The following is a 26,583-nucleotide window of genomic DNA, read 5'->3' as shown; positions in this document are numbered from 1 at the left end:
TTTTTTAAAAAATGTAGTCAACTATGCTAGATTTTAAGAACTACAATGTTGTTGCTCAAATGTCGATAATGAATATAGGTAAATGAATGCATTTCTTTGATAAAATGTTATTGCATGTATTTTATCTATTAAAATTTTTGTAAATATTAATGTATCATTATTAAAGGAATTAAATAAAATTGAAGGTATGGTGATTAAAAATGTCAGTGAATGCTGATCGAACCTGTTGAAATCTTATTCATCAAGATCGGAAGCCATGCGAAAGTCCTGAATGAACTGCTTGCGCCTCTGGAGCCTCTGCTTCAGCTATTGAATCACCTCTTTACACTTCCCTTCCTCTGCATTATAAATCGATTGCTGACCAAACGTTTAGTCACCCTGACCAAAATGTCATTCTGAGATGGGCAACAATTTCTGTCTAATCACTCTTTTGTACAATGCTTTGGGACAATTTCCTACAATAAAGGTGCTGTATGAATGAAAATTGCTATTGTAGATAGTATATTACAATGCTGAATTTCTTGGTTGTGTTTACAAATTTCTATCTTATGTAGGATATAAGGAGATAATTAAATGACATTTTAAAAAACTTTGTGTCTGAGTCTAATTTGGAAAAGTATTAGGTCATTTGTGTTTCAGTATACCAAAGTATTCAATGAAAAATTCTCTTCAAAACTGTTTAAATAAAAATATTCTAAGATATGGTTTCGCCATATCACAGTAACATCATTGAGCAATGTTCTTTCCTTTAATGTTGCTCCAAAGTCTTGCACAATTTTGCAAGTCATGGTTGATTTTCTTTTCCTGCTAATATATTACTATTGATATTGTTCCATTATCAACTGTAGAACACCTACAGTGCAGAAGGCCATTCGCCCTATTTGACTGCACTGACCCCCCCCCCCCCCCCCCCGAAAGAGCTCCCCACCCTATTCACACCCAGTTGGATACTAAGGGGCAATTTAGCATAGCCAATCCACCCATCTGCAAATCTTTGGACTGTGGGAGAATTCTGGAGCACTTGGAGGAAACCCATGCAGCTATGGGGAGAAGGTACAAGCTCCACAGTATATTAGTTCAGGTCATTTAGCCAACCTGAACTTTGTTTGTTTTCATAATCTACAAACATTCGAATGTAATGCCTTGTCTGTGTCAATACTGCTGACCATAAACAATAATTCCTCAAATTTCGCTTCCCACTATTGCACTGTATATTTTAAAGTTAGGTGTATTAACTGACGCACTAACAGAAATCAATTTGTGTGAAGGGGTCACAGGAATTTGCTCCATGCTATTCTATCATAAATCTGATCCTGCACATATTCATCCCATTGAACTTAATTCTGCTGTGTTTCTGGCATTGAGATGTATTCTAAACATTGAAACAATTCTGACATCAATGTTGTTCATCCTTTCATTTAGTGTACCTGAGGGTGGACCTATTTGGATTTGGACTATTTCCTCTGGTTTGAAGTCCATGACAAGACGTTATCAACTTACAATGGTGGGGAAATTTGTGTTCCCCCATGACATGTATGGAAGCAGGGAGGGCATTTAATCAGACAGGGTGGTGATACGCAAGTACCTGGCCACCCTTCTACCTTCGCCAAAGTTGAGACTTTTCACCCAGCCGCCAACTGAGGCCTTTTAAGTGGCTAATCAGTGACTACTTAAGGATCACTGCCTGCTGCTGCGCTGGTATTAACCCAGCTGCAGGCAAGCAAATCACCATGCGGCATGCACAAAAGTAAACCTGTGCAGGCTATCTGTAGTCTCCGGGGGGGGGTTCTTTCATAAAAGGCACTCAGTTGCTTTCAAGGGTCCCAGTATTGGAAAAATTGGGTCTGCTGAGAACTAGCCCTGCAATTACTACCAACCCACAGAACCCCTCCTGCCAAAACTTGCCCAGGTCTGGGTAACTCCTAAATCCTGTGCCTATTGTTACACTGCTGAGCAAACAACTGACAGCCTCTGCTCAGCAGTTCTTAGGAGGGGTGGGAGGGGGGGCTTCCACCTTGTGTGGTCCATCCTGAGGAGCCAATGCAGGTTGCTCTCCAGCCAGCAAGCGAGACCCAGTGTCTGTATAAAACTCTCTAGTGTGAGGTCAAAGCTGAAAATAGCAATTCTTTCTCGAGAGAATTGTTAAGGGTACGGAATATTTTGTGATATGTTATGTACGTATCAGTTTATAATGTTGGCTGGACTTGCACTTTATAATGTCATTGGCTGGCCATTTTGTTGAGAAGAACACTTCGAAAGCAAAGGACACTGGCCTGCAGCATCTACTATATTGTATTTGAGAAGGACACCAGCTACTTTTTGAGGTACAAAATCTATGAAGCTTTGTGAGAAGTTGCATGTTCCAGCACTTGGGTGTAAAATAAAAATTGGATTTAGAATAGCCAGAAAGAGATCCTTATCCAATCTCTTTCCTCTGAAACCTTTTTTTATCAAAACTGAGCTGTTTGTGATTTGAAACTCCAGGACACCTGCAAACCAAGAGTTCTCGAAGGAAATTTCAAATCAATACCACTGTCTCCAGTGAGAACCCCCAAGAACCAACAGCTACTGTGTACTGGGACCCTTCAGCTGTAAACAAGCATCTGATCACTGTGATTTATTTTCTAACTTAATTAGCCACACATTTAATTGTACACTGCTGAATTTTACTTTGTTTGCATGCTATGGGGAGGGGAATTGTGTGCTGTTTTTGCATTTGTGGGTAGTTCGACATATTTGTACATTTTAAACCTTTTGTTCATGTCTACATCTTTACCCAAGTGTGTTTTATCAATAAGCAAAGAGTTATTTTGTTAACTTCAGCATCCTGGCCTGCTTATTTCTTGCACCAAGTTACACCTTTTTAAATGAAAGCTCCCATAACCAACAAAGGAAGGGGACAAAGTAAATTCACCCCTGTTAACTTGGTCATAATAAAAGGGAATGGCTGCATCAAAGGCTATTATATTTTTAAAGAAAATTGGGTACAATTTGCAGCATAAACATATGCAAGTATTATGGGATGAGAGGACAATGGGATTAATTTTTGATGGTTGTAGCAAAGAGCTTGTACAGACGCGGTGAATGGCCTTTCATGATATAAACCTCTGATATTTATATAGCATTCTAATTTGGGCATCAGTGAGATATTAGAAATTGTATTTCTCAAAAACTGCAGTTCTAATCCCAGTCGAAGGCCTTGACCAGTTTATTTCAAACTGGAAAGCATCACAAGACAGCTAAGTGGCTCAATACTATGGAAAAGACAGAACTGAGAGTAACTTTTGCATTGCTGTTAATTCATATACAATTCCATCTTGAACCGTACACATCTGACTGTTCATGTAGGATAAGGATAAACATCTAATAATGTTCACTAGCCTGGATGCTACATTAATAATCATAGCGGCATGTTCAGTAAAACCTTGATGTAACTTAATGCAAGCAGATTACTAGAGTTCCAATGCTGTGGCAACTTGCATATTGATGGTTTCCTCACTGTGCTATGCACTAAACTGTGTATGACACAAAATATCAGTAGATTGATACCGGTTTTATCAGTAGGGTTTGGTAGAAGAGGACTTAAAACCTCAGCTCTATTAAAATTCCACAGATGGGATCATTTATGTATCCAGTGTCCTCTGATACTAATTAAGGAATGGTATGTGGACTATAGTAATATAACGATAATTCAACATACTGGATTATCTTAATAAAGTTTATGACAATTTTAACAGCAATTTGATTAAATTTCTTGTGTTTGGAACAGATGTTAAAAATTAATTTTTATTTCTGACCGACTGCCAAAAGTGCAAATCAGACCCTCAATTTGGAGAATACTGAAATACATAAAGATATGCTTTGCTTTCTATTTTACAGTGTGTGCTGGTTATAAAATGTGGGTTGAATTTTAGGTAAAGAATTTAAAATCTTTGAATTAGTGGATGCAATAACAAATGCTTCCAAAATTAATAATTAAATCAAGATATAATAAGTGACTTGGCACCTGGTGAGTTGCTGTGATGGGAGGAATGCTATTTTCGATTTTGTTTCATTCCACTGTGGCTTACCATAGTGTTGATTTTTAAAAGTTAAATTACTAGGCATCAAATTATTTAGTTATGAAATTTCAAATTTGTGATTGCTCAACTTTTCACATTTTCTTTTAGCAGTGATTGTTTATATATCGTAGAATCTCTTCGGTGCAGAAGGAGGCCATTCGGCCCATCGAGTCTGCACCGACCCTTCGAAAGACAACCCCACACAAGGTCCAATCCCCCACCCTATTCCTAAAACCCCACCCTTCGGGGGAATTTAGTATAGCCAATCCACCTAACTTGCACATCTTTGAACTGGAAGGAACCCCATGCAGATACGGGGAAAATATACAACTCCACACACAGTCATTCAAGGTCAGAATCAAAACCGGGTCCCTGGAGCTGTGAGGCAGCAGTGCTAACCACTGACACCATGCTGCCCATATATATCCTTATATACCCAATATATTAGCAAATCCACACAAGTTGTGGTATTTTAAATGCATTTTTGATATTGCCAAATAAACTTTAATTTTGATCAAATTATATTCTGGTAACTGAAGTGTCAAGTTTAGTTATAGCAACTTAGTTGCATATTCGAAGAAATATTCAAAACAGGTACATAATAGAATTGTTTTAATCATGCTTACTATGTATTGAAGAAAATGGCTTTAAATATGGGGCCATTTTTACTTTTTGCACCCTGCTACTCTGGTCTTCTGATCCCAGCTACGTTGATGAATATTTGGTGCAGCCGTCCGTCCATGGGAGACATTGGTGAAGAGGTGCAGCACAGAGAACCATCCACCTTAAGGACAGTAGTGGCTATTTCCAGAAACGTTTTTAAATTCTCTCATCTTTCAGTTGGGGGGAGGGGGGGGGGGGGGTGCAGGCAATGTGAGTGGATATTTGGGTTGGGGGTGTAGGGTCTAGGGTGGTTGACAGTGTTGCCAGTAAGGATGGGGACAGTCAGTTCAGTGGGTGATCAGGTCTTGGGTGGGGGGGGTGAGAGGGAGTTAGATATTCAGTTCAAGGGGGGGTATTTGGAGGTGTGGATAGTCCGGTATAATAAATGGGTAGTCTGGTGTTGGATCAGAGGGTATGTAGTCAGATTGAGGTCAATTGTGGTGAGTTGGATTGCACTGTTAATCACCGAGATTAAACAAGCCAACAATTCTCGGATAAATATCTCGGTAAGTTGCCCATATCTAGCCCAAGTCTCCAAGTGAGATTACTGCAAGAGACATTCACGAAGAGACGCGGGCAGCATAAACCTGCCCAACAGAAGTTTAAACTGGTTGGGCAATTACAGTGCATGTGCACATGTCAGGACTTTCTCAGGATCGTGAAGCGGGCCAACAACTTAAGTTCAGTGCATCATCGCTCCCAATACTGGAAAATTTGGCCCATGCTGTGTGAAATTCTAACTACTTTGTGTTGAGTTTTGATTCCTTTTTCATTAGGATACATAGTAGACTTTATGGGGTAGACATGTAAGCTGCCAATATAAATGGGGCAGCAGCAGCCTGCAAATGGCTTATCACCCCATTTGTACTAGCATTGGCTGCCACCATCCATAAAGAAGCCTAGGCTGTTGAAACACTGATCATTTCAAGTAGTAGCCGCATTAATGTACAAATTTATGGATGTAGGACCCCAACTTATTTGATGAAACTGGAAACATACAAAATACATACTCAATTTTAGTGGGAAGTACAATAGAAGAAACACCTAAAAAGTAAGTTCGACATTTTGGGCCACAAAGAGGCTGGTGGCCTGTGCTTAACCTCACCAGTCTGATCCAGAGCCAGCCAGCTACCTGTTTTGGTCAGACAGTGAGGTTTAGCCTTCAAAGATGACCAGGCCTCAGCTGGCAGAATCGGGCCACTGGTTGACATTTTTCTGGTGAGCCATCTACTTGTGAAAGTCTACCCTTTTCAGAACAAAAATATGGTCACATTATCTCTTTGCCCCCTGAATATGTAACAAAGAGCTCCGTCATATTCCATCTCAAATTTATGGAGTTCACCATATTTAACATTTGTATTTGGTTCATTAGGGACATGATTTGTTAGGTCATAAATTGGGATGTAGGAGAGCAGCAGCATTTTTTCCAGTCATACTGTACTCTTGGTTCGTGATTCTTTCCAGGTCTTGCAATCTTCATTCCTGTAGAACTGAGCCATCGCAGATTTTCTTCAGGTTTATCATTCAAAGCTCTCATAATTATGAGTTTGTTTCATTCTAGGTATTGTCTCAATCAGAAGCCTAGAAGTAAATAGAAGCGGTAAATTAATAATGACTCTTTGACATAATTGTCAGAATTTTTGACTTCCATGATCCCCAAACGGAACTCGACCTGTTCATTTTAGTAGCTGAAGAAATTCACCAAGAATAGAATTATAGAATTGACAGTGCAGCAAGAGACCATTCAGCCCATCGAGTTTGCATCGGCCCTTGGAAAGAGCACCCTACTTAAGCCCACACCTCCACTCTATCCCCGTAACCCCACCTAACTTTTTTTGGACACCAAGGGTAATTTAGCATAGCCAATCCACCTAACCTGCACATCTTTGGACTGGGGGAGGAAACTGGAGCACCTGGAGGAAACTCACGCAGACACGGGGAGAACATGCAGACTGCGCACAGACAGTGACCCAAGTTGGGAATTGAACCTGGGATGCTGGAGCTGTGAAGCAACAGTGCTAACCCCTGTGCCGCTACCTTGGTAAGTTAAATACATGTCTTCAGGTGTCAGTCATGAGTCAGTTGGCAGCTTTATGTCAGAAGATCATGGCACTAACTAATAATTCCCCACTGAGTGTCAGCCAGGATTGAGGGAACCGCGCACAATCAGAGATATGCAGTCTTTTTGATTACCTTTAAAATCAAGGGTCTGTGTGCTTTCTGAGCCCATTATATTATATGAGGTGTGTGGGATGCGGGGGAGGGGGGGGGGTGTATCCTGCGCCCTACCAATATTTATATTTCAAATCATGTTGCTTGAATGGATTATCTAACTATGATTAAATTGCTGTTTGTGAGACCTGCAAATTGACTGCCATATATTACACTAAGAACTTCAATCCTCCGATCCCTGGGTGATCCCCACAGGTGCAGTTCCATCTGGTCCCCATTTGTGGAGACCGGTACAGAATGGCACTCGCCTGGGGTCTCCGGGAAAAGGGAATAGATCCCAATGCCTCAGGAAACTGCATATTAAAGTGAGGCTAGCTGTCTCGCTGGAATATGCAGATTTGCCAAAAACGGACCCCGCCCACAATGGGCAGGATTCACATAGCAACATCTCGCGAGATCATGTTAGATCTCGTGAGACGTTGCAAGCCGGGTAGATCCTGGGATCAGGGTCTCCTGGCTTCTGTCGCCCATGTTTTCAAGCGCAACACAGTCGTTCAATCGCACCTTATGTAACATTATATGGTCCTTTTCGGGACCTTAGGACATCCCAAAGTGGTTTATAGCAAGTAACTGAACTGTAAATACTGTTTTAATTTAAGAAATGAAACATCTTTCCACAAACAGCAATGAGATGATGACCAGATACTCTGTTTTGGTGACCTTGGTTGAGAGTTCAAACTTGGCCTGCACAACTCTCTTGCTCTTCTTTGAATAATACCAGGAGGCCTTTTACGTTATCATGAGAAGGCAGGCAGTTACTCGATTTAACATGTCATCCAGTCATCCCATATATGACATCCCTGACTGCATTACTCTCAAATACTGGACTGATCAGTGCCAGTTTAGATTAGTCTCTGCTGTTGGTCCCAAACCCACAACCTCCTGAGGTGAAAGTGCTACCACTGAGCCAAGGCTAGCACACAGCTGAAGGACTCATCTTGAGTCATTAAAGTTTAAACTGTGTATTCCTGACACATTCAACATTCGATATACATCAGCTGCAACAGAACAAATTCAACTAAAACAGGTTCAAGGTGAAGTGTTGGGATAGAAATGCTATAAGACTATTTTTCTCTGGCATTTTTTAATATAAAAACAACGCTTTAGGAAATGAATTTCTACCGTCTTGCACCCAGTCTCCTTATAAAATGTTATCCTCAAGAAAAGTGAAGCCTACTTTATTCCGTATGCAAGAATGATCATTCCAATGAGAATCCCTATGGTGCCATCCAAATACCAGACACCAGGATTATGGTTGTAGACTTCTGCACTGATCAGGATAGAAAATGCCATGATGCCTCCAACTAACGAGTTAAAACCTGTAAGACAAAAAAGAGGAATATAACCGTAAACTGCCAGTTGGACTATTGCCATATGATAAATTGTTACAAAATGTAATGGGTTTCAGAGATTGGCTCTCTGACCAATTGGTTCAAAATGAGTTTTAAATCAATTGCCAGCAGTTAATGCTAGATCTTCTATTAAGTAATTTAAGATTAAATGGAAATGCACCAAAAGGTTAGCTGTTCAACCGCAATTAATATTTTTTTTAAATGTATTTCAGACTGCAATGAAAAAACTGTCTGAAAAATAATTTTAATTTACCATAGTTTCAAATCTTTCCAGAGTAGAAATCACTGTTGGAATGCCAATCCGCTCCTATTTCTTTTACCCTAAGATGGATTTCTGGCCTGGGCACCTGACCCAGACCCCTTCAGAAATGCAGAGTGCACCTGTTCTGGGAGTTCTTCGTAATGCAGGATTGATTAGAAAGGCCAAGCCATTCCCTCCCCTTTATGGATGTAGCTGCCGTATTCTATTAAATAGAGAGCGTAAAAGTCCCAAAACCACATTGAAAAGCAACAGAGAAGGAAGGTGGGTGAGGCGGATAGGGTGGTTGGGTGAGGAGGCAGAGTGGCAGGTTAGTTGTGTGAGTGGGGATGGGTAAGGGAGTAGGGCAGCAGGGTAACGAGTTGCAGGGTAACTGGGAGTGGGTAGGTTGGAAGCTGGTGGAAGTGGCTGACTAGATAGGATAGCTAGGAATGGGTTAGGAGGGTTAGAAGTGGATGAGGAGGTAGGGTGGGTCAGGGGTAATCTGGTCTCGGGTAGTTGGGTGGTCGAGGGTTGTTGGGGTGGGATAGTTTAAGGGTTGGGGTAGTTAGTTGGGGGTCAGGGTGTAGCCAGGTGGTTGGCGGGGTGGGAGGGGTGATGTTGGGCCAGGGTGATCAGGGGTAGTTGAGAGGTCGAGTAGTGGAGGTATAATCAGGTTGGGTCAGTTGGAGGGTCAGGGAGGGTGCTCCAGTCTGGAGTTAGTCAGAAGATGAGGAGTGCAGTCTAGGGGTGGGAGGATTTAATTGGGGGTAGTTTGTGAGTCCAGTGAGGTGTTGGGCGTAGTCAGTGGTTCCAGTGAGGTGTTGAGCATTCAATCTTCTCATTAGCCAGAAGATAGAACTGGTTGTAATCCTAACATTTCCTCAGTAATTATTCAGATAAGTGAGTTGGAATCATCCAAAGTTTCTACTTTTAACTGAAAGATTTGGGTAGTTCCAGATGCAGGGGAATTGCCCATCAGAAGTCCAAACTTTCCTTGCAATTCCCACATAGTCAGTGGGTCAGGACTTTAGTTGAATTTAGTTGAATGGGGTTCCTCAGCAAGGTTTGTGGGCTACCTCCAGGGTACGACCATCCGAAGATTGGAAGTTCTGGTTATTAATCCAAATAAATTACTTCTAAAATCAGGTTGTGTAATTCCTTTGTGGAGATACAAAGAAAGAGCAGTTGAGTTGGACCAACCAGATTGCTCATCAAAAGAGCCAGCACAGAGTTGATGAGCTAAATTGTCTCCTTTTGTGCTGTACTATTCTATGACTCTAATGGTATAAGTCAACGACATAGAATTTAAATTATGCCCATCATTAATATGAAATGGTAATGAGTTCAAATATACCCGGAGATGTAGAATGTTGTTTCTTTAAAACACCCATGATGCATATGCAAAATAGTATTCTATGGATATAATATTCTAGAATAAATTTACCAAATTCATAATGTCTTTTGCCTTATGCCAGTCAAACTGATCCTAATGAAGATGATGAGGGAGCAGTTGAAAGGCGGGGAAAAAATAATTGATAAAGTGGGTTAGCTAAGAGAATGGGCGGGATTCTCCATCCCGCAGACCCTTTTTCTGGTGCAGCACGGCATGTCCCCGCTATCAGCGGGATCCTCCATCCCGGCAGCCGGCCAATGGGGTTTCTCATTGTGGCCACCCTCACACCGTTGGGAAATCCGCGGGTGTGAGTGCGCTGCCGGCGAAGTGGAGGATCCCGCCGAAGGAGAATCCCGCCCAATGAAGCTCCACGCCACATGTTCTCATTAACATTTTTAGACCAATTAATAAACTTTTGAAATACAGAACAGGAATCTAGAGTTTCCACACAATGGGCAGAATCTTACTGCCTTAGTTTTTAAACCCAGGCCAGGACCATTTCTGCATCCCAAACCCAAAGGTTTCTGAGGTCCACCTACATGTGCGATCCTCCTGCTGGTGGCCAGTTAAGGATGGTGAGCAGGCTACGCAAGCAGGAAGGCCCATGAAAGCAGCTGAAGTTTAGGGTGGCTGGTAGCGCCACTGTGGGAAGGGGGTGCAAACACCCTAGGTGGGCATTCACAATGGTGACTCAAGATGGAGGAGCCTCCTGAAGACTTCTATGTGTAAAACAAAACTGGCCACAGCTTCCAGGCCATCAATGTGGTGAGGGGAATGGCTTGCGACCAGGACAGGTGGGAACTAAAGGAAACCCCACTGGCTTCTGGCTTACTGTCTTCAACCATCCAGGACGTTGCAGTCTACCATCGGAAAGATCCAGACGGCTTGATTATTCTGCCGCCAGTTGGGCAACTAATTGCCAATACCTCCCCTTGCTAGTAACCACTGTTTTCCTGAATCAGTCTCCAGTAACATTGCTCAAGGGTGGAAATGCATTAGGTTGATAATCCGGTGCACAACTTTCACAAATTCCCTTTACTCCTGCTGTGGCGATATGCATATGCACAGCAATGTGTATAGTTATCTATTAATGTATATAGTTATCTATACCACCTTCGACCAGAAGGTGGCTGTAGAGATCCACCATGTGACTCCAGAGATCTGGCAGTTAGTAGTAAGTCATACTAGAGGATAGTCGCGTTCGAAGTAGCTCCAGGAGAATAGACTTATTTGTTCCTGTTTGTATTATAGTTTGTTAGTTATCTTTCCAAGTGTTCATTTTGTTAATAAAGTCCATAAAGACCTGTTCAGGCTTGGAGGGCGGGCCTGTTCGTGTACCATATTGTTCTTTGTTCTAAACTATCTTACCAGTCAAAGAACTAAATGTTCTGTGTACATCTTTACCATGGCCACAACACCTGCCTCTAAAACTGCCATGTGTGGCTGATAAGGCACCGTAGCACAGTGGTTAGCACTTGCTTCACAGCGCCAGGGTCCCAGGTTTGATTCCCGGCTTTGAGTCACTGTCTGCGGGGAGTCTGCATGTTCTCCCCGTGTCTGCGTGGGTTTCCTCTGGGTGCTCCGGTTTCCCCCACAATTCCCGAAAGACGTGCTGTTAGGTGAATTGGACATTCTGAATTCTCCCTCCAAGTACCCGAACAGGCGCCGGAGTGTGGCAACTAGGGGATTTTCACAGTAACTTAATTGCAGTGTTAATGTAAGCCTACTTGTGACACTAATACAGATTATTATAGATTCTGCCCAACATAAACTTTCCTTGCTATCAAACATGAAATTATAAATGTTTAGAGAGCACAGCCCTTCTAGAAATCATAACAAATTCACTATTCTTATACGTTTCCTCATTCTCAACATGCACACATTTTGCCACAAATATCCTGTAGCACTCTGCTCCCAGTTAGGTCAGTGCACATCTTGTATCCTTCAATCAAGCCCATCATATAGTGCCTCAATCCCTTCCTATGAGAAAGCTCCCTGGCTACCTAACTTCATCTCCTCAGATCTACGCTACCCTGTCATCAGTATGAACCCACCTCCTTCAAACTCAGCATTATCAATACTATCATTAAAAACGTTCCGGCCTTTCTGTCCTTTCCAACTCCTATCAATCTTCCTCTTCTTTTCAAGGTCATGAAACATAGCTCATTGCCTCACAATTTCATTTTCATCTCTTCACACCAGCTTTGATTGAGACTCTTCAAATCGGTCCTATCTCTTACCCACATCACAGAAAGTGCTGTGATCAGAATTAATAATACGAAGTCTTACAACACCAGGTTAAAGTCCAACAGGTTTGTTTCGATGTCACTAGCTTTCGGAGCGCTGCTCCTTCCTCAGGTGAATGAAGAGGTCTGTTCCAGAAACACATATATAGACAAATTCAAAGATGCCAAACAATGCTAGGAATGCGAGCATTAGCAGGTGATTAAATCTTTACAGATCCAGAGATGGGGTAACCCCAGGTTAAAGAGGTGTGAATTGTCTCAAGCCAGGACAGTTGGTAGGATTTCGCAGGCCTGCCTGTTGTAAGACTTCGTACTGTGCTCACCCCAGTCCAACGCCGGCATCTCCACATCAGAATTAATAATGACATTGATACCATTGATCACTGTACTTTTCTCCAACAGCTCTTCTCTGGAGTCATAAAATCATAGAATCAAAGAATGGTTGCAGCACAGGAGGCCATGAATCCCATCTTGTCTGTATCAGTTCTCAGCAAGAGCAACTCAGCGAGTCCCACTCCAGGACCTTTCACCATAGCTCTGCAGATCCTACCTCGGCACTTCGTCTGTGGGTTTATTTGCCAATCACTTTAAACTAGTGTCTTCTGGTCCTTGACCTTGCCGCCAATGAGGAGAATTTCTCTCTGTCTACTCTGTCCAAATACCTCACGGTTTTGAAGTTCTCGATCAAATCTCTTCTAAACTTTCTCTGAAGAGAACAGCTCAGCTCTGTTAATCCATCCTCATAAATTAAGTCTCTCATCCCCAGATCCATTTTTGTAAATATTTACTGCACCCTGTGTAATGAGTAAGGTTCCCAGAATCAGACACAGTTGAGTCAAACTTGTGCTTTATAAAGATTCACTAGAGCATCCATGTTTCTGTATCCTATGCCTTTATTAAGCCCAGGATTGTGTATACCTTCTTTATTAAACTGCCTAGCTACCTTCAAGGATCTGTATACATATATCCCCAGGCCCCTCTGCTCCTGCAGCCTGTTTAGAAGTGTCCCCTTTATTTTGATATTCCTTGTTCTTCTCACCAAAATGTATCACTTCTCTGCAATAAGTGTCGTCTGCCACGTGTCCAGCCATTCGACCAGCTTGTCCATGTTCTCTTGAAATCTACCACCATCCTCCTCACAGTTCACAATACTTCCAAGTTTTGTGTCACCTGAAAATTCTGAAATTGTGCCCTGCACACCAAGACTAATATCACCCAACTGCTTCTCTACTTCTGCTTTCATGATAACATCTGTATATTGCATTCCAACTGCCTTACTGGCTGCAGTAGTGGCAGCGTTTCATCTTATTCCCGGTTCAGAATAATTCTACAGATGATGTTGCATAACCATGGCCCTGAGTTTAACCTTTGGTGGGTTTTAGGCAGCCAGATGGTGAGGTGAATTGGTAACTCATCTGTTGCCATTGAAACGTAAAAAAAATAAATTTAGATTACCCAATTATTTTTTTTCGCCAATTAAGGGGCAATTTAGCATGGCCAATCTGAAGCAGGCACTCCCATTGCAGACTTTGGTGTTGTGAGGTTGTTGCTGTCGTGGAGAGTGGCTGCTGCTGCTCTCTCTCTCTCTGTTACCCCTGCTCAGTTTGCTGCAGGTTCCCAGTGCTGGTTGCTATTGTGCTGCCTGGAGAAAGAAGTGAGGGAAGGGAGGAAAGAAGGACAAGAAGGCGGCGACTTCAACACCAAAGTGGGAGCAGAGCCCTTTGGACTGCTTGTTTGCAGGGCCCCTCCAGGGCTGAGGGCCCTGCCCGGCCCGGTTCTCCCATCAACATCTGCCTTCGGCAAGGACAAAGCCTTCCTTCCTCCATCATTCCTTCCTCCATTTGCTGAGCCCCACCCGGGCTGAAGACCTCATTCACCAGCGGCTTCTTTTGGAAGGGATGACGGCGGATTCCAACGGTCTGGCCGTTCCAGGGTGGGAGTACAGACTGTGTTTTTGCTGAGCCCAACTCAGGCTGAAGACCTCGCAAATCAGCACCTCCTTACATCGGTGTGGCTGTCCTAGGGTAGGAACACAGACTGTGTTTTCGCAGCGTCCCCTTCTGGGCTGAAATCTCAGGAGTCTCCCACCTCAGGCAATAATCCAGCCCAGGTGCCCCACCCTCCTGTGTCGCTATCCTCCTCCTCCTCCCGCTGTGTTCCTTGCTCCCTCTTCCCTTCCTACCCTCATTCCTCTACATACCTTCCTAGGGGGAGAGTACATTGTCCCATCTCGCTCTTGCCCCCACTGTCTATTTCCAATCAACTCCAATAAGTCAAAGCCAATTGGGGTGGGCGAGGCACTTGCCCTGATGGCCATTCCACCTATGCCAGTGGCGGGACAGTCCAGAGTCACCAAGTGGTGGCCTCTTCGATATCCACTACTCCTACAGCCCCGCCACCCTTCCGGTTGCTAACTCATAAACTGTGGGTCACGTGCTACACTCACCCCCGGGATCGCCGACCCCTCGGCCATTGTGGCCGCCTCTCATTTGGTCATGTTTTTCCTGAGGGCCGAGAGGGCGGTCCACCTCGCCCTTGAATAGGGGCTCATGGTGGGTGGGACCTACATGGCATGGACTCTCTTGAAGCCACCGCCAAGAGGGTCATACTCTCCAATGTCCCACCCTACCTCCTTACAGAGCTCCTCCTACCACACCTCCAACCACTGGGGGAGGTATGCTCAGAGGTGGCGCCACTTTCTCTTGGCTGGGATTTTCTGTATGTCAACCGCGATCGCCGAAACAGAGCGTTGCTAGACCTCGACTGGTGGTTGAACATGGTGCTGCTCATTAAGTCTTCCCGTGCCTATGTTAAAGAGGCGGGAGACGCAAATGCGACTAAGCAGCGCTGGCTAAAGTCTTTCCTCACTGGACCCCAGAGGATGTGGAGGGAAACGCGCTCCTCTGTGCCCTCGGAGGGAGCGGATGGAAGCGTGCTCCTCTGCGCCCTCAGAGGGAGCGGACGGAAGCGTGCTCCTCTGCGCCCTCGGAGGGAGCGGACGGACGCGTGCTCCTCTGCGCCCTCACAGGGAGCGGACGGAAGCGTGCTCCTCTGTGCCCTCGGAGGGAGCGGATGGAAGCGTGCTCCTCTGCGCCCTTGGAGGGAGCGGACGGAAGTGTGCTCCTCTGCGCGCTCAGAGGGAGCAGACGGAAGCGGGCTCCTCTGTGCCCTCAGAGGGAGCGGACGGAAGCGTGCTCCTCTGCGCGCTCAGAGGGAGCAGACGGAAGCGTGCTCTTCTGCGCCCTCAGAGGGAGCGGACGGAAGCATTCTCCTCTGCGCCCTCGGTGGGAGCGGACGGAAGCGTGTTCCTCTGCGCCCTCAGAGGGAGCGGACGGAAGCGTGCTCCTCTGCGCCGTCGGAGGGAGCAGACGGAAGCGTGCTCCTCTGTGCCCTCAGAGGGAGCGGACGGAAGCATTCTCCTCTGCGCCCTCAGAGGGAGCGGACGGAAGCATGCTCCTCTGCGCCCTCGGAGGAAGCGGACGGAAGCGTGCTCCTCTGCGCACTCGGAGGGAGCGGACGGAAGCGTGCTCCTCTGCGCCCTCGGAGGAAGCGGACGGAAGCCTGCTCCTCTGCGCCCTCGGAGGAAGCAGACGGAAGCGTGCTCCTCTGCGCCCTCGGAGGAAGCGGACGGAAGCGTGCTCCTCTGCGCCCTCGGAGGGAGCGGATGGAAGCGTGCTCCTCTGCGCCCTCGGAGGAAGCGGACGGAAGCGTGCTCCTCTGCGCCCTCGGAGGGGGCGGACGGAAGCGTGCTCCTCTGCGCCCTCGGAGGGAGCGGACGGAAGCGTGCTCCTCTGCGCCCTCGGAGGAAGCGGATGGAAGCGTTGCCCCTCTGCGCCCTCGGAGGGAGCGGACGGAAGCGTGCTCCTCTGCGCCCTCGGAGGGGGCGAACGGAAGCCTGCTCCTCTGCGCCCTCGGAGGGGGCGAACGGAAGCCTGCTCCTCTGCGCGCTCAGAGGGAGCAGACGGAAGCGTGCTCCTCTGCGCACTCGGAGGGAGCGGACGAACGCGTGCTCCTCTGCGCCCTCGGAGGGAGCGGACGGAAGCGTGCTCCTCTGCGCCCTCGGAGGAAGCGGACGGAAGCGTGCTCCTCTGCGCCCTCGGAGGGGGCGAACGGAAGCCTGCTCCTCTGCGCCCTCGGAGGGAGCGGACGGAAGCGTGCTCCTCTGCGCACTCGGAGGGAGCGGACGAACGCGTGCTCCTCTGCGCCCTCGGAGGGAGCGGACGGAAGCGTGCTCCTCTGCGCCCTCGGAGGGAGCGGACGGAAGCGTGCTCCTCTGCGCCCTCGGAGGGAGCGGACGGAAGCGTGCTCCTCTGCGCCCTCGGAGGGAGCGGACGGAAGCGTGCTCCTCTGCGCCCTCGGAGGGAGCGGACGGAAGCGTGCTCCTCTGCGCCCTCGGAGGGAGCGGACGGAAGCGTGCTCCTCTGCGCCCTCGGAGGGAGCGGACGGAAGCGTGCTCCTCTGTGCCATCGGAGGGAGCGGACGGAAGCGTGCTCCTCTGGCCCTCGGAGGAAGCGGACGGAAGCGTGCTCCTCTGCGCCCTCGGAGGGAGCGGACGGAAGCGTGCTCCTCTGCGCCCTCGGAGGGAGCGGACGGAAGCGTGCTCCTCTGCGCCCTCGGAGGGAGCGGACGGAAGCGTGCTCCTCTGCATGTATCCGACTGGACTGTGTGGCCCTCTTTCATGGCTACATTCCCGGCTGCGTCTCCCTCGAAACCCGGTGTCCGCAGGCACCATTAAGGTCTTCTCTGCCCGGTCTGCACTGCAGAGGTTGGGGTGCTTTATTGACCACTTTAACTGAACTCTCATTTGATGTTTTTAAGTTTCCGTTGATCTTTGTTACATTCGGACAGTGCCCTTAACAGGCACTTTGTCCCTAAGTTTCTGTCCTTTCTTCTGTTTTGTTGGTGGGCCTCAAAAGAGTGGCCAATCCACCTCGCCTGCACGTCTTTGGGTTGTGGGGGTGAGACCCAGGGAGAATGTGCAAACTCCACACGGACAGTGACCGGGGCTGGGATCGAACTCGGGTCCTCAGCGGTGTGAAGCAGCAGTGCTAACCACTGCGCCACCATGCCACCTTGTTGCCGTTGAAATATGGTAATTTGAGTCTCATTTCAATCCTGTCTGACCAAAAACAGGCATTATGGAGCAATAAATACTTGCTCAGACAAAGGCTGCCCACCAATAAAAAGCAGGTGATGGAATGGGTTCAGCAGAATCATCAGGGGGATTCACATTCAGAAAAGGGATGAAGGTTAGATGTTCTTAGATGTTATGAACTGGAGGGAGCCAGCCACTTACCATGTCCTGTGGCCTTCGATGCCCCTGGCGCGCATCCTCTGGGGTCAGAGGGCCTCGGCTAACTTGTCGGTAGCCATACCTGCCTGTCCCGTGTGCTGACTTCAAGACTCGGCCTCATCAGAGGGGTGGAACACTAGGGAGCTGGTGGCCACCGTTGCCACTCCATGGGACGGGTCCGGGTTGGGGTCTCCTCCTCCTGCTCGGTGCACATACGGCCTTAGGGTTCACCATGAGACGGAGTGGCAGCTGGTTCGAGCCCCGGCTGCCGCTGCATCATCTGCTCTGCCAGCCCTGGCGGCTCACTATGGTCTGCACCTTCGTGTCGACTCCCCCGACAATGCTCTTCAGTGATTGGGCCATGCTCTGCAGTGCCTTGGCAATGTCCATCAGCGATTGGGACAAGCTCCGTAGCGCCTCGGCCATGCCCATCTGAGAACGGGACATTCCCACAGAACGGGACATCCCCTGGTACTGGGTGACATCCCCCAGCGAGGCAGACATTCTGTCGAGATCGTCAGTCATGGCCATGACAGACTGCGCAATGCCTTGGACACCTCCACTCATGGTGCCGATGTTGTGCACCAGGCTCTCCACTGCGGTTGGCACCCTAGCAGTGTTGGTCTCGGTGCCACGCATTGCCGGTGACATTTCCTGCGACCGTAGCCTCTGGGACTCCTCCAATTGGCTGTGGACCTGCTGGAATGTCCCTGACATCTCCCTCTTCATGTCATGACCACACCCTAATGTCTCCATCAGCTCCGGGATTACACCTTCCACAGGCTCAGCATCAGTCTGGGACCCAGCTGGATCCTCGGATCCAGCAGACCTCCGACCGCTGTCGTGCCTGGAGGTTCCTCCCTCCACCTGATGGACATCATCAGCAGTGTGGTGCTCACCAGGTTGTGCCCCAGAAGCCTGACCACTTACATTTCCCACTGAGGTGCGTGTATCTGCGCTGGAGGAGGTTGGGGAAGACAGCTGTGACGCCTCGATCGTGTCGGGCAGCACGACAGCATAGTGCTTAGCACAGTTGCTTCACAATTCCAGGGTCCCAGGTTCGATTCCCGGCTTGGGGAATCTGCGGAGTCTGCACGTCTTCCCCGTGTCTGTGTGGGTTTCCTCCGGCAGCTCCGGTTTCCTCCCACAGTCCAAAGATGTGCAGGTTAGGTGGATTGGCTATGCTAAATTGCCCTTGGTGTCCAAAAAGGTTAGGTTAAGTGGGGTTACGGGAATAGGGTGGAGGTGTGGGGATAGGGTGAAGGTGTGGGCTTAGGTAGGGTGTTCTTTCCAAGGGCCAGTGCAGACTCGATGGGCCGAATGTCCTCCTTCTGCATTGTAAATTCTATGATTCTATGATTCCCCGGAGCTCTCCTCCGAGGTCTTTTCCTGGGAGGCAGGAGAGGGTGTCACCCGGGATGGGCTGGTGCCATCCGCTGGAGGACCTGCGGGAGAATGGACATGTGGTCAGTGGAAGGGATGGGCCAGTCAGTAAGGCAATAACGACTCACATTTGAAATGTCCTCCGGGCCTGACGGGATATATCCAAGGATTCTATGGGAAGCAAGAGATGAAATTGCAGAGCCGTTGGCAATGATCTTTTCGTCCTCACTGTCAACAGGGGTGGTACCAGGGGATTGGAGAGTGGCGAATGTCGTGCCCCTGTTCAAAAAAGGGACTAGGGATAACCCTGGGAATTACAGGCCAGTTAGTCTTACTTCGGTGGTAGGCAAAGTAATGGAAAGGGTACTGAAGGATAGGATTTCTGAGCATCTGGAAAGACACTGCTTGATTAGGGATAGTCAGCACGGATTTGTGAGGGGTAGGTCTTGCCTTACAAATCTTATTGAATTCTTTGAGGAGGTGACCAAGCATGTGGATGAAGGTAAAGCAGTGGATGTAGTGTACATGGATTTTAGTAAGGCATTTGATAAAGTTCCCCATGGTAGGCTTATGCAGAAAGTAAGGAGGCATGGGATAGTGGGAAATTTGGCCAGTTGGATAACGAACTGGCTAACCGATAGAAGTCAGAGAGTGGTGGTGGATGGCAAATATTCAGCCTGGATCCCAGTTACCAGTGGCGTACCGCAGGGATCAGTTCTGGGTCCTCTGCTGTTTGTGATTTTCATTCATGACTTGGATGAGGGAGTTGAAGGGTGGGTCAGTAAATTTGCAGATGATACGAAGATTGGTGGAGTTGTGGAAAGTAAGGAGGGCTGTTGTCGGCTGCAAAGAGACATAGATAGGATGCAGAGCTGGGCTGAGAAGTGGCAGATGGAGTTTAACCCTGAAAAGTGTGAGGTTGTCCATTTTGGAAGGACAAATATGAATGCGGAATACAGGGTTAACGGTAGAGTTCTTGGCAATGTGGAGGAGCAGAGAGATCTTGGGGTCTATGTTCATACATCTTTGAAAGTTGCCACTCAAGTGGATAGAGCTGTGAAGAAGGCCTATGGTGTGCTCGCGTTCATTAACAGAGGGATTGAATTTAAGAGCCGTGAGGTGATGATGCAGCTGTACAAAACTTTGGTAAGGCCACATTTGGAGTACTGTGTACAGTTCTGGTCGCCTCATTTTAGGAAGGATGTGGAAGCTTTGGAAAAGGTGCAAAGAAGATTTACCAGGATGTTGCCTGGAATGGAGAGTAGGTCTTACGAGGAAAGGTTGAGGGTGCTAGGCCTTTTCTCATTAGAACGGAGAAGGATGAGGGGCGACTTGATAGAGGTTTATAAGATGATCAGGGGAATAGATAGAGTAGACAGTCAGAGACTTTTTCCCCGGGTGGAACAAACCATTACAAGGGGACATAAATTTAAGGTGAAAGGTGGAAGATATAGGAGGGATATCAGAGGTAGGTTCTTTACCCAGAGAGTAGTGGGGGCATGGAATGCACTGCCTGTGGAAGTAGTTGAGTCGGAAACATTAGGGACCTTCAAGCAGCTATTGGATAGGTACACGGATTACGGTTAAATGATATAGTGTAGATTTATTTGTTCTCAAGGGCAGCACGGTAGCATTGTGGATAGCACAATTGCTTCACAGCTCCAGGGTCCCAGGTTCGATTCCGGCTTGGGTCACTGACTGTGCGGAGTCTGCACGTCCTCCCCGTGTCTGCGTGGGTTTCCTCCGGGTGCTCCGGTTTCCTCCCACAATCCAAAGATGTGCAGGTTAGGTGAATTGGCCAATGATAAATTGCCCTTAATGTCCAAATTGCCCTTGGTGTTGGGTGAAGGTGTTGAGTTTGGGTAGGGTGCTCTTTCCAAGAGCCGGTGCAGACTCAAAGGGCCGAATGGCCTCCTTCTGCACTGTAAATTCAATGATAATCTATGATTAATCTAGGACAAAGGTTCGGCACAACATCGTGGGCCGAAGGGCCTGTTCTGTGCTGTATTTTCTATGTTCTATGTCCTCCGGGTGGAACCCGGTGTATCCTCACCCCTGCAGTGTCCGCCAGCCTCCTCGTTGGTGACCGCCTGTCCTCGGCCACCCCAGTCACCTCCACTGCCCGCTCCTCAAAGGACATGAGGGTTTTTGTGTCTTGCACCCCTCCGCCAGTCTGGGCCCTCTCACGAAGGTTGTGGGAGAGCATTTCCTGAGAGGACACCGAGCGGGCATCATTAGCCCCACGCTTCGTTCACAGTGGTGGGAGGGGGGTTGTGAAGGAAGGAATGGGGGGGTTAAAGGGAGAGGGGGGTTTGTGGGAAGGTTGGGGTTCACATGGAGAGTTGGGGGGGGTGGACGCTCGCGTGGGGGAGGAAAAGTCGGGTGGGGGGGTGCATTGGGGTTGACTTACTCATGCTGCCCGGTGTAGGTCGTTGACCTTTTTCCGGCACTGGAGGTCAGTGTTCCTGGTCATGCTCCCAGTGCTCACAGCCGCTGCCACCTCGTCCGAGGCAGCGCTGACTGCCCTGTGGCTGACACTCTGGGGCCCTTGGGGGAACAGGATATCCCTCCTGGTCTCCACTGCGTCTAGGAGCCTACCACAGGTCAGCATCCCCAAATCCTGGGCCCCGTCTTCTGGGCGCCATTGTTGCGAGCTGACTGGATGTTGGCTGTGCAAGAGCTGTTGAAGTGCTGCTCGACCTTGTTAGCGAAGGGCTTGCTAATGCAGTGCCGGCAAATCGGCTGGCGAGCTTTCATTTGCGGCAAGACGCCCATGATACTTTGTTAAGTGGACCAATTAACATTGAATAATGTTGCCGGCCTCACTGGGCCGAGCGGTGGAAGCTCCCGGCAGTTCCCGCTTGCTGCCACACTTAGAAATCTTTCCGGAGAATCCCGCCTGTTATTTTTCAAAATTATTTCAGAATAGCTTGGGTTTTCCTTCACTCCGTTGTGCGTGTCCCAATTTTTAATTTACTCCAAGAAAAAATAAAATTAGTTTTATTTTTACTAAAACTAATGTTATTTATTTTTTAAGTTTCCAATTTGGGAGTCTATGAAAATCCTTTAATATGATTGGCTGCTTGGACAGCCAAATGTCAGCACTCCAGCTCCACTGTGCGAATTCCCCAGTAACGAACACTGCAATCAGTGTTGTTCTGCTGCATAGTAATGAAGGTGACATTCTTGCCAAATAAATGGTTTGATCTTTCAGCAGGACATGCTTTGTGGTCAGCGGCCAGCACCCTCAGCTAACCACTGACCATAAGGGCCAGCTGCTGCATTGACATTGCTCCAGTCACCGTCATAACACTTCATAAAAGCAGCAGTATAGGCACTAATCACTGCACTTGGGCAGCAAAGGGTAAAACAAACAGAAAGCATGCTAGGACATGCAATAGAATATGCTGGCACTTGTGTCCTATAACAGCTTCATACATTGCTCTCTGAGGTGAACTTAGTTGTCTTATTGGCAGCAGATTTTATTTTGTTTCGGGTGTTGCATATTTGCAAGGATGAGTGGAGGCAGTTGGAAGGATTATTAATATAGTGCGGCAGCAGTTCTTCATCAACTAATAGATTAATTAATCAGATATTTCTGACAGCTAGGAAGTGTTGAGCCCTAGCTATCATTTATAGCCTCCGACATCCTGTAGTTGCCTTCCCCTTCATAAGCCTGAATGCCCTCCTCCCCTAAAATTCCACATGCACTTCCTGTTGCACTGTACAATTGTTCTGTCTGGGTCAACCTAAAAAATGCCTATCCTATGAAGAGGATGCTATCAAACCTGTTGAGACTTTAAACTTCCTGTGGTCTGAAAATGCTTGTCTTTGTAGAAGTATTGATCTCATTGTATTCACATCTTTAGCAAGGGAATTTGAAAATGACAAAAGTGTCATCTGCCAACCTTTGTTACTAAAAACGTGGACTTGAAAAACTCTGCAATTCTTCAATTCTGGCCTCTTGTCCATCCCTGACATCCTTTGCCCCAACATCAGTGGCTGTGGATTTAGCTGTCCAGACTCTAGAATTCCATCCCTAAGCCTCACCACATCTCCCCATACTCACTCCATTAAAACACTCGACTGACCCAATATGCAGTAATACATTTCAATTTCTCCTTTGGCTCGGTGTCAATATATATCTGATTCTCTCTTGGACAGTCCCGCAAAACTGATCATGACTTTGCTCCCACATTCGATGAGTTCTGAGATGGCTGATAAATCCATTGCACGTTCTGCAGACTGTTAGATAGAGGATAGACAGGTGGAGCTTGAAGGGTTGGGTCGATCTATTGTTTGCAGGATTATATCTGATTACTCTTCTGTGAAGTGCCTGAGAACATTTTCCTACTTCAAAGGCTCGACATGAATGTAAGATCTTATTGCACAGTTTAAAATTATAATGCTGAAATTCTGGGTAGCATTTGGAAATGTTTTAGTCCTTCCTCGATTGTGATTTATGTAAAGAATTGAATTACTTTTATTAACAGCAGGTATTCAAAAGGAATGAATATAAAAAGTTCTGGAAAACGGGAATAAACCAGGAGCTGCCACTGGCACAAGTGAGATGAAACAAGTGGTATTCTGTGCTATAATTTCTTACGATTCCTTCCATATACTTTCAGTCATGATGTTTATTGGCTGCATTAATTTCCAGTGCACCGTAACCTTACCTTACTGCTCCCATGGAATTCTGATTATTTTGCTGTAAAACATTTTAGTTCACCATATATCAGAAAATTATATCAATCAAGTGTTAATACTCACCATCAGTTATCAGGGCTTTGCTTGTGAGGACTCTACCAAGCATAAACTTGACCACAGACAATATACTGCAGAGTATTCCACTAATGATGGAAACGCTAAAAAGGAAATTGTCCTAAAAGAAGAATACATGTTTCAGTGTAATAGCCAATTGCACCAATATGTAACTTGTTTACATTCAGACCCATTACGAGAATGTCACTGAAAATCCAGAGGCATTTGTTTCTATCAACAACAACATTTATATCGTAGAATGGTGTCATTAACCAGAAACAAAAATGTAAGGCTTGTGACAACCACTTCAGTCCAGGTGGCTTTTGCCTTCAGCTGTCACTGTTTAAAACATGCGTAAAATGTATTCTTTAAAACCTGGACTTCTGTCAAAAAGCAAAACGCATGCCGATTACATTTTAAGAACCAAAATAATACTGCTTTCAACGTTGCAAGAAATGAAGAGCAATCCAAGGTAAACTGGGAATTGGGGAAATGGGGAATTTGGGGAAATGGGAAACACTCATGCGTATGCAGAAGCCCATTTTTGAGGTCTTCCAAATCTTTTTCTGAACTCTACACAATCTCAGGTAAGTAGAAATAATCCCCATCTAAATGAGCATCTTGGATTGCCAAGAGACGAGCAGTATAGTCAAGTAAATCAAAGAGACAACTGGAAACCTAAAATACCTATTGCCATTATTGATAGAATCATAGGTCTGCATTTTATGGGGACAAGGACTGCTCACCCCTTCACCTTCCTCAGTGGTCCCTCACTACACCCCAAAAGGAAAAATGGTTCTAAACAGACTGCAGTTTATAAGACTGCCCTGCAGCAACAACATGCTTGGGACAGACTAAACAGGCCGAGGGTCTGACCTCCGCCACCCCCTCCCCCCCAACCCCCAAAACCCAGAAGTAGGCACTGCTGGAATTGCAAGGAATCGCCATGAAGATGATTATGGTGGCCAGAGACAGATAGGTCCTGGGATTTTAGGGTGGTGAGGGGTAGGGAAGCCAAGAGTGGAACAGAGGGGGGTGTTCTCCTCCCTGTCCCGTCCCCCCCCCCCCCTCCGCTTCATTCACACCCTTTCAAAAAAGCCACTTCAAAAATGATCTTTGCACTCTGACCCACCTGACACTGCCAGCATTTTCCTCAATAGGCCTAAGTGCAGAGAGCCTAGTGGTCAACTTACCCACTCCTGAATGTATGGGGAACACGTCGAGGGTGGGCTGGGCCCCCAACATATTTTACTTGCCCCTTTGCCGGAAACACACCTGGTGACAGGCTGTAAAATTCAGCCCATAGAGTCATAGAATGGTTACAACATAGAAGGAGGGTCATTCAGCCCATTGGTTCTCTACAAGATCAACTCAACTAGTCTTTTTCCCCTGCCCTGTCCCAGTAGCCATGAGAAGGTTTCTCGTCAGCTGTTTATCTAAGTCACTTTTAAAAGTCATGATTAAATTTGAGCACTCAGGCGGTGCATTTTAGATCCTCACAGCTCACTGTGTAAAAAGGTTCTTTTGCATGTTGCAACTGTTTTTTTTACCATTCACCATAAATATGTGTCCTCTCATTCTTGACCTTTTTCTCAGCGGGAACAGCAATGTGATTAATATCTACTCTGTCCAGGCATCATGATTTTGGACATATATAGCAAATCTTCTCTCAATCCTCTCTTCTCATAGGACAACCCCAGCTTCTGGGTGGCACAGTGGTTAGCACAGTTGCTTCATAGCGCCAGAGCCCCAAGTTTGATTCCCACTTGGATCACTGTCTGTGCGGAGTCTGCACGTTCTCCCGTGTCTGCGTGGGTTTCCCCCGGAAGCTCCAGTTTCCTCCCACAGTCCAAAGATGTGCAGGTCAGGTGGATTGGCCGAGCTAAATTGCCCTTAGTGTCCAAAAAGGTTGGGTGGAGTTACTGGGTTACGGGGATAGGGTGGAGGTGTGGGCTTGAATGGGGTGCTCTTTCCAAGGGCTGGTGCAGACTCGATGGGCCAAATGGTCTCCTTCTGCATTGTAAATTCTATGATTCTTAAATCCATCCATGTAACTGAAGTCCATTATCCCTGGAACCATTCTCAGAAACCTTCTCTTCATCCTCCCTAAAGCCTTCAGACCCATCCTAAAGTGTGGTTCCCAGAACTATAGAACATAGAACATTACAGCGCAGTACAGGCCCTTCGGCCCTCGATGTTGCGCCGACCTGTGAAACCACCCTAAAGCCCATCTACACTATTCCCTTATCGTCCATATGTCTATCCAATGACCATTTGAATGTCCTTAGTGTTGGCGAGTCCACTACTGTTGCAGGCAGGGCATTCCACGCCCTTACTACACTCTGAGTAAAGAACCTACCTCTGACATCTGTCCTATATCTATCTCCCCTCAATTTAAAGCTATGTCCCCTCGTGCTAGACATCACCATCCGAGGAAAAAGGCTCTCACTGTCCACCCTATCCAATCCTCTGATCATCTTGTATGCCTCAATTAAGTCACCTCTTAACCTCCTTCTCTCTAACGAAAACAGCCTCAAGTCCTTCAGCCTTTCCTCATAAGATCTTCCCTCCATACCAGGCAACATTCTGGTAAGTCTCCTCTGCACCCTTTCCAATGCTTCAACATCCTTCCTATAATGCGGCGACCAGAATTGCACGCAATACTCCAAATGCGGCCGCACCAGAGTTTTGTACAGCTGCAACATGACCTCATGGCTCCGAAACTCAATCCCTCTACCAATAAAAGCTAACACACCGTACGCCTTCTTAACAACCCTCTCAACCTGGGTGGCAACTTTCAGGGATCTATGTACATGGACACCAAGATCTCTCTGCTCATCCACATTGCCAAGAATCTTACCATTAGCCCAGTACTCTGTCTTCCTGTTATTCCTTCCAAAATGAATCACCTCACACTTTTCTGCATTAAACTCCATTTGCACCTCTCAGCCAAGTGCT

At 47.0% G+C, this 26,583-nt stretch overlaps 1 protein-coding gene across 1 annotated transcript in view; it reads right to left on the bottom strand.

The window, feature by feature from the left end:
- Positions 1–899: 899 nt before the first annotated feature.
- The window catches only part of LOC140388484 (transmembrane protein 163a-like), a 347,952-nt gene continuing 322,268 nt past the window's right edge, over positions 900–26,583 (bottom strand). The window contains exons 6-8 of the mRNA XM_072472760.1: positions 23,635–23,746; positions 8,134–8,275; positions 900–6,305 (exon numbers count right to left, since the gene is read on the bottom strand). Of these exons, the coding sequence (XP_072328861.1) occupies positions 6,245–6,305; positions 8,134–8,275; positions 23,635–23,746 (315 nt within the window). The 3' untranslated portion in view covers positions 900–6,244. The remainder of the gene's footprint in view (positions 6,306–8,133; positions 8,276–23,634; positions 23,747–26,583) is intronic.

The sequence above is a fragment of the Scyliorhinus torazame genome, chromosome 2, assembly GCF_047496885.1.
Source record: "Scyliorhinus torazame isolate Kashiwa2021f chromosome 2, sScyTor2.1, whole genome shotgun sequence".
Classification (NCBI taxonomy): Eukaryota; Metazoa; Chordata; class Chondrichthyes; order Carcharhiniformes; family Scyliorhinidae; genus Scyliorhinus; species Scyliorhinus torazame.
Note: the sequence above shows the minus strand (reverse complement) of the source record. Positions and strands in the feature narration are given on the sequence as shown.